Here is an 8,848-nt window from a genome sequence, read left to right as displayed (position 1 = left end):
AGCCTCCTATTTAGAATCAGTAACACTGCTTACTCAAAGTGAAATGTGTCTAATTAATCTTGATTGTATTCAGTAGTTTTAAAGTGTAAACATTAAGTCCAGCTGTGAAAAAGTAGGAAAAAGTGACGAATGTTTGCGAAAGAAAAGTTTACTGACACAGAGCTGAAATTTGTTTGATGGAAAATAAATCTAATTTTCTGTCTCACTGTGAAAGAGGAGCCTTTATTTGATCTGTTTGGACAGATTACAAATGTGATTTGTAGGTCTGATGGGAAATGTGGTGGTAATATGACTCAGCACAAACACACAGTATTTATATGAAGGGATGAGTAAAAAAAAAAAAAAAAAGTGCAATAAAACAATTCTTTTTTTCAGGCACCAACAGACAGTTTTAATCACAAAGATGATACGAAGAGTGCGTTGTATTAGCTGTTGTACAGAGGCACCACGCGGTCTATCGTGGCCCTGCAGATGGGGCACTTCTTTGGCTCTGGCAGGGCGTCGTAGCACCGAGCACAGGTGCACACGTGGCCACACTCCAGAAAGACACAGGAGCGCTCACCGCTCAGACACACGGTGCAGCTGCTGGGCGACACGCTGCTCTCCTCGATGTTCAGTTCACGCATGCGTTTCTTCTGCTTCTCCTTAAACTCCTCCAGCATGCTCCTCTCCCTCTTACTCTCTCTGTGGCGGACGTATCGTTTCCACAGAAGGAATATTAACGTTGAACAAGCCGCGACACCGAAGACGAGAGTCAGAATCCTCCACAGTCGGACGCTGTTCCCCTGCTTCCTGAGGAGAGACTCGTAGTCCAGCCGGGTGAGAAAGTACTGGAAGCCCTGTTTGGGAGGCTGCAGTTTGATCAGGTTGTTGTCCAGGACCAGCTCTCCTACTCCTGTGACGCTGTCTCCCAGCCGCAGCATCTCTTCGGTTTCGTGGATTCCTTTGGGCCGCTCCCCGCTGATGAAGTGTCCGATGACGTTGGATAAGGACTGGACTGTGGGGTGGAAGTTCTCGTAGGTGGTCTCCAGGTTCAGCTCAACGGCATCTAGCGGACGCACGACCCGTATCGTGGCAGCGATGTCGTCGTCATGAGACCCGAGGGCGAAAGGAACAGTGTTGGTGCGCTGGTGGATGACTTTCTCTGTGCTGTTCCTGTTTATACAAATCAAAGGTTGTTAGTCTATTGTTCAGGGCTGCAAAGAGGTCACTGTTATCTATTTTACTTTTTCACCTGATAGGGAATGATTTTATTTTATTTTATTTTATGTTATGACATCATCATCTTAAAAAAAAAAGATATAGCCTTTTTTTCTGAAAATTCTTCTCTGCCTCTTCATACCTTATTGGCCTTTTTAAGAACCTGTTTAAATACATTTTCAGCACTGTGAACGACTTACCAGAGATGAGTGGTGCGATTCCAAACCATCTTCTCCTCCTTCAGGGTCAGTCTCTCAATCACCCCTTTGCAGTTATCAACAAACTGGCTGCTCAGAGTTTCCTTCACAGATCTCACTACACCTGCAGTGGACGATAAACGAGACGCTGTGGAAACTAAATCTTTTTAAACAAACCAGACAGAAGCTTCATGTAAGGTTTCAGGGTTGTCTCACACAGACCTTCTATGACGGCGTACGGGACACATCTTCCAGGAGTTTCAGACAGGATGTTCTTCAAATCCTGGTCAATGCTGACTTTTTTGGCTTCCTACAGAAACAAACACCTCAGATTAACAAATGAAGGATCACAGTTGATAATGCTATGCACATTCACGTGTCGAAGACAACCTTTAATCTGGCAACAGTTGAAGCTCTGCTCCTGTAGATGGAGTAAAAGACTGCAGTTAGGGCAGAGCTGGTGGCTAAAACCACAATCTGTGCAGTGGAGGGTTTCCCATCGGAGTCCATCCTGCGATTTTCAACATTCAGCGCTGTTGGGACAGAAATGAGAGGCACAGATGAACAAATCATCTTAAACTGTTAGTCAAAGAAACACAATGTTTCTGAGGTTTGAGTGGTTGACAACAGGGAGGGAGAGGGAGAGGGAGAGGGAGAGGGAGAGGGAGAGAGAGAGAGAGAGAGAGAGAGAGAGAGAGAGAGAGAGAGAGGAGAAACTCCATTTAATTCAATTAAAAAAAATAAATGTATTTGTCCCACCCCGGGCCAATTCACACACAGAGCATTAAATTAACAACAGTGCAGCTATAATAAAAAATAAACCAAAGATAACAAAGTGTCAAGATGTAAATACAAGGTTAAAATGCAAAATCACAAAGTTAGATTAAAAAAAAAAAAAAAGCTGACTTGGAGTCAATGCAGAAGAAATGTTTAAATAAATCGTGACAGAATTTTATCATGACGTGAACCCTGTATCGATTATTGTATCGTGAGTTGAGTGAATGGTTACATCCCTAATAAATACAGATTTTAAATTAAGTGTTTAAAAAAAAGCTAATGACCTCAAGAAGATAATTCAATACAGCCCGAAATGTCTTAAACCAGACTTTAATTAAATTAAGAGACAAACTGTGTTTTGTTTGACGAAAATCACGAAAATAAAACATCTTACCTGCATTTATAATCGGACAAAACGAAGACAGATTAAAAAAAAACAACTGACATTCAGATTTGAATTTCTCATCTACTCGATGTAAACAAACATTTTAATAGCTCAAGTTAATGAACTAACAGACTTATAGAGCAACAGAACCAGCTCACAGCCTTTCAATACTTGTTCTCAACAACACACAGCCCTCATAACCACTTTTATAAAAAGTTTAAAACCTTAGAAAACGGTATAAAAATGGTAAGTGAGGAGGATAGCGTCAACAGCTAACTGGCTAATAATAGCTAATAAACAAACAAGTCGCCAGCGGTGTTCTTGTTAACTTAATTTACTAACAGAAATACACTCTGTCGTGATTTCAAGCAACCAAAAACAATTACAGGAGCATACTGACCGCTGTCAAAGGGTTTGTTGTCATACCTGTGTTGACCTCGTCCCACAGCCAACAGGGATTCAACAATACTTCCGGGTTCAACGTGACGCTGCCTGCAGTACTCCACCCTGCCGACAGATGTCGGTGTTTCATAGTTAGTGTGGTACAGTGAGACCGCGGTCAAATCTTTCAATGCTTGTAGAGCAGTGAAGAAAATCTGTAATATATGTACACAACATGCTTGATAAATTAACAAACAAATGAATAATTTATTAGTTTAATGGTTTAACTCTACTGCACATGGCTCATTGAGACACATGATTTATTTTTTGCGATCAATAGAAACACAAGTTTCTCCCCTACTATTAGTCAAAACTCCACTTGTACGTAAATAATGAAGATAATAAGCTTTACAGAGATATCAAGCTGTGGTCTGTGTGACTAAAGAAGCAGCCTATAAAGTGTCCCTGATAAACTTTAATTAGATCCATTTTAATAGGAAAACATAAAAGAAGAAGAAATTCACAACCAATTTTTTAAACATCAGCAAGTTTCCTGAGAATAGTTATTATTACTTCTGTATGCAATTAAATTTGAATTGTAAAATTGTAAATGCAATATATCTAACACTTTAGACTAAAGTACATGAGCAGGAAAAACACATTTGTACAATCTCAAATGACCGATGCTGTCCTTCAGACATTCAACCATTCAGCCAAACACTTACTATTAATTTCTTAAATTACACCTGCCAGGCTTGGCTTCTTTGTTCTTTGTTACCCAAAGAAATACAACTGAATCCCCTTGTTATTGTTTTTTAGTGTACTTGATTGTTTAAATGGTCAGGGACTATGTACAGAATATACATTCATCTCAATACATGAGAGGAGATGCATTGCAACAGATTTAGCTGATTAGATTCCATCTGTAGTCCCTGGGCATAAAGTGTACACAGAAAGGTAAACACAATTTATCAATGTAAAATATGATTTAAAGGACTAAAACCAGATTACATCATAGCTACATTCCTTATAACCTAAAACCGTAAAACACATACGTACAGTATGAAATAAAGACTATGGGAAATGCATACTATAACAAGTATCAGTCAAGATTAATGCACACTTTAGATTTTTCTGAATTTCATCGTTCTGGCTAAAAGGTTTGAAAATGTATGTAGATTTTCAGCCGAGCCTCCCTCCACAGCCACAAAGTTACTATCAAATACACACATACACACACCCTAATAGACGTTTGCACACACAAAAAATTGTCTTCGATGAACAGTAAGACATCATGACAATGAGTAATGGATTAATGCACGCATGATTGGAGTTTCAGGATATGTTTTTTTCACTTCACCAGAAAATGTTTCAAATTGTGTGCAGGTTTTTCGAATCTGCCGGAGAATGTGTACAAAATAATAGCTGTCATAAGTAATCACATATTTACATATTCTGTCAAATATTTTCAATGGTTTCAATAACAACAAATGAAGGATTCAGGATTCATTTAAAACAAAGATCCCAAGTTGTTTTTCTGATGTGTGTTTTCATTCTCACATGTTTTGTCTGCAGCAGAAATAAGGTCTGTGCTAAATTGAAAATTAATAGACATCCTCACATTATGTGAGGGAGCACCCGTGGGCCACCTGGAGGTTTTTGCCCTGAGTGCACCCCATCAGCTATTCATCCCAGGGCTGCATACAGATGACGCTGTCTTCTCCAGCATTGACAGGGTACACAACTTGCACACATGCAGCTACGTTTTAATTTACATAAAAAGAGAAAAGAAAAAGTCTCAGTTATAAATTAGATGCTGTCAGAGAACATAAGGCGGGGAGTGAGTCAGTAGATTTATAACATTGAGTCTTTTCGAATGGGAAAGCCTTTAGTTTTGATTGATGGCCCCTCAACTCTGACAGGCACCATATTTTAACAGAATAACTGAATATACCTTTTTATATATTGCCTCTCTGTACGTTCTCATTGCCTCTTGTGGACGTTCGTCATCAGGCAGAAAGCTGCTCTGAAAGAATGTGATGTTTTTAAAGGTCATGCATTGATGCACTGACCAAAACTGTCGCGACAAATTCTTCACCATCGTGTTTGGCATCTTGTATAGAAGTCAGTTTGTGATTTTGTTGTTTTGGAAAATTAAAGGATTTCAGAAGAAAGATGGGCAACATCCATTCTGGCTCTATTACTGAATGTTCATGATCCTGTTTCATTCTTTTCTTCAGGTTCTCCAGCTGACAAACACACTCGCCTGCAGTCCATCTAAACACTGCTTTAGTGCAGAGCGTTCAGAGCAAATAACCTGATGGTGAACTGTGAAGAAAACTACCCAGCAGCCAGGTTCAGTCGATGACAGCTTGAGTCGGAGCGAGCAGAGCTGGGTTTTGGATTAAGAAAATAGAGTCTCTCCTGCACATCGGTGCTATTTTGTTGCTGAACCACACATCTGAACTTGTGCTGAATTTTGAAGGCACTGTCTAAACCTCTGACTATGGATTTTTCAACACCAGTCAAACCTCCAGTCTGACAAAACCATCTTTATAGATGCTTTGTGTTTGGATAGAATGAAATTATTCACACTCACTCATAAATATTGACTTTTTTTTTTTTATGTTGCTCAGGGGACAATTTTAACCTTTGCACCCATTATTTTAACCAACATTCAGCTGCAAACATTGATCGAACAGATTGATCAACATAATGAATGAAAAGGTTGAAAATAAAAGAGGAATTTCAGGCAAATACAGAGGAGAATGTCCACTGTAAGCTAGAGGGACTCACACCTCTCACTCATTGTAGACAGTTATGACTCAGACAGAAATGTACATATAAACGTGATTTTTGCTGTTGTTACGTATAATGTTCTTTCTTTAAGAATTTGCAGGATTGTCCAGTTTAATGTGGTTTTAATAACACTGCCAATTAAACCCTGTTTCCTTGTGGGTTTGCCTGATGTTTTCCAACCCAGTGTCTGTTACTCAGTTAAAAATGTTAACTATTATTTCCATCTACCCGCCTCGTTCAGTGTTTTCCAATCTGCCTCTCACCACTCACCCCTCTCTGCCTGGATCAGCTCTTCAAACATCAACCTCCACATTTATCTAATAAATCTGCATTTCAACTACTCTCAGTCCTGCTCGTGGGTCGAATTTTTGCACAACCTTACAGTATTGTGAAATTCAAAACTTGATCGCATCCACAAGGGCCTGAAATCTGTCTTTTTAAATTTTACATTACATAAAAAAACTAAAAGCCTCAGCCAATCCCCCATCCAAATGAAACAGTTCTTGCTCTGGACAGACCTCACTGAAAGTCCTTTATATGAGATTTAAATGTGTGACTGTATTTTTGCATGCAATAAATATTACTCATTTGTAATTTTAATGTCTCTGTATCTTTATCTGTTCTCTCTCTTTGAATCTCTAGAGGTTAAATAATGTAACAGGAATCATCACCCCTGATAAAAACTCCTCCGGCAGGATCCGTCTGACATGATTGCCCTGACAAGTGAATGATTGGCCGATGAGAATTTGCGGCTTCCTTTTGAAAAGGTGCAATCTTGTTTTCAACCCCAGCAAAAAAGGACACAAACATCCTCAGGGTGTCTATTCAACATTAGTCACCTTGTTTTCAGGACACAGTCTACCTTTCTGTTTCGGTGCCCCCGTCTGCATTACTCTCCTTATTTTATTTGCTTCTGTCACATTATGACATCCAACACAGACGTGACGCATTCACATGGATTTGAGACAGAAACAGTGGAAGAAGATGGAGGCAAAATGGGAGGAGTAGAAATTCTTATTTGCCTTCTGTGGCCTGATGCAACCCATGCAACAACCAGACAGACAACTTCTCTTGTCAGGTCTATGTACTTATGCACTAACAAGCAAGACCCCTTTTTAAATGCCACAATAATTAAGAGGAGGAAAACAAAAATTGTGCAGGAAATGTGCTTGTTATTAGGGGCCATAAGACCTGACTTTCCAACTTTTGAAATGTCAGATTTTAATAAGTAGCCATGCAGAGGAAGTTCGCCTGAACTATATCAAAGTTTCACTTCCTTTCCACTTGTATGTCATGCTGACGGTCAAAACACCATCGTTCTGCAGAAAAAAAGCATATAGCATCAATCACAATTCTTTTTTTCCCCTGTTGAATGGATGAAAGATTCAATCTCAGAGATGTGATCAAAAAGTCTGTGAGTAGAAAAACCCTTTTGAATAAAAGGAGGATTTTTTTCCTTCATTTTCCCTCAACATATCACACGGCTTTTAGCTCCATCCTGGCATACAATCAGCTTTTCTCCCAGTCTAAAATATATATATATATATTTGGAAAAATCTCAGTTCCTAAAGCTATTAAAATCAGCTCGCTGTCTGTGCCTGGAGGACTGCTCTGAGGCTAACTCAACAACTTGATGTAAGATGAGTCTTTTTGGCAGAGACTTGATTGCAGTTTTAAGTGTTACATTTATCTACAAACACACAACAGAGAAATAATCACGCTGGTGACATTGAACATGGGGACAATGGTTATGCCAAATTATCAAAGTATGAATAGAAGGATATTTCAAACAGCCTAATATTTATATGATATATGATAATTGTAAGGGGAAACACTGTGTAGATAAAGTTACCTACCTGTACAGTAGGTGCCAAACATTAGCATGTGCTCGTGTGCTATATTTTAGGCTTTTGTTTTATACTCCATTTTATTTAACTTTGTACTTTTTGCACATTTAGCTTTTATTAATGTTATCTTATTTTACCTTGTTTTATTTTGTTACCACCCCTTTTTTTTTTTTATCTACGTTGCACCGTGGGGAGGGGGGAAACGTAATTTCGCTCACAGTGTAGGTCAACAGTCAACATGCTAAAGCTTCAGTGGGCGTTAGCCTCTGGTGGCGATGACCTCCGGGGGGAGGAGCCCAGTTTGAATACTGTGTTAACAAGCTGCTTTGAACACTGACTCTACCTTTAAGTGCTTTAAATCCAGATCCTGATCAAACACTGGGGCTATAAATAATTCAGATTAACAAACCTTAATTGGCCCTTATTTCTAGATTCTGTTGGCTAATTGGCATTGACCTAACATGTAAACTAATAAATCAGTTACTGCAGGGCAGCACTTTCCCTGTACAGTAGTAAATGAGGGCATGTTGACCTGCAGGTCTCCTGTGACTTTATCATTCTGCTGATTAAAGACGGGAATGAGTCTCCTGTATCTAATGTCCTGCACTCTGCCTGTTCATTAAACTATGATTCACTTGGACTGCATTATGTATTCAGCCAAGCCTATGGGAATCTATAGCGTGGGAATGAAATAATATTGATTCCTTTCCCCTGAGACTTCTATTTTAATATACAAACCACAAATTACTTTTATTCAAATGCTTGTGGTATTCCCTCATGTTTTTTTTTTCATTTCTTTATTGTTGTGTAGCTTTGTTATCTGAGGCAACAGTATAACACTTTGCCTTTTTCTGTCATCACTCCCCCTCTCTTTTTCTTTACCTTGTGCTGGGTAGACTCGCTGCCTCCATCACGTACAGCTATAAATCAGCCATCTAAGAGCTGGGACCTTCTCTGCAAGGCCCCTCTCATTGATTACACCGTGCTCAGTAAGTGTAGCGTGATGAAGAGAGAGCCCAATTCAATTAGACCGCCTTGCTAGACAGAAATATGTAGCACACGCTGTACAGGATGAAAGGATGTCTTTGAGGGCAATGAAGAGAAAGTGAGGGAAAGGAAGGAGATTTGGGGAGTTACGGGAGGAATGTCACTCAGGTAAAAGTAATTGGATTGCAGTGATAGCATTCAGCACATGGGTTGCTTGTGTGAGTTGTTAATGGACGTGTTCAACAAAGGAACTGAGGATGAGTCATGAGCCAGGA

The 8,848-nt window shown here is 39.4% G+C and overlaps 1 protein-coding gene across 1 annotated transcript; it reads right to left on the bottom strand.

The window, feature by feature from the left end:
• Positions 1 to 202: 202 nt before the first annotated feature.
• mul1 (mitochondrial E3 ubiquitin protein ligase 1) lies at positions 203 to 3,066 on the bottom strand. The gene is made up of 5 exons (XM_079360019.1): positions 2,960 to 3,066; positions 1,788 to 1,930; positions 1,620 to 1,707; positions 1,401 to 1,521; positions 203 to 1,155 (listed from the first exon to the last, which is right to left on the bottom strand). Exons 2-5 carry the CDS (start codon positions 1,905 to 1,907, stop codon positions 426 to 428), a joined length of 1,059 nt encoding a protein of 352 aa, XP_079216145.1. The 5' UTR covers positions 1,908 to 1,930; positions 2,960 to 3,066; the 3' UTR covers positions 203 to 425.
• Positions 3,067 to 8,848: the final 5,782 nt, after the last annotated feature.

This window comes from Symphodus melops (assembly GCF_947650265.1).
Source record: "Symphodus melops genome assembly, chromosome: 13".
NCBI classification, from domain to species: domain Eukaryota; kingdom Metazoa; phylum Chordata; class Actinopteri; order Labriformes; family Labridae; genus Symphodus; species Symphodus melops.
Note: the sequence above shows the minus strand (reverse complement) of the source record. Positions and strands in the feature narration are given on the sequence as shown.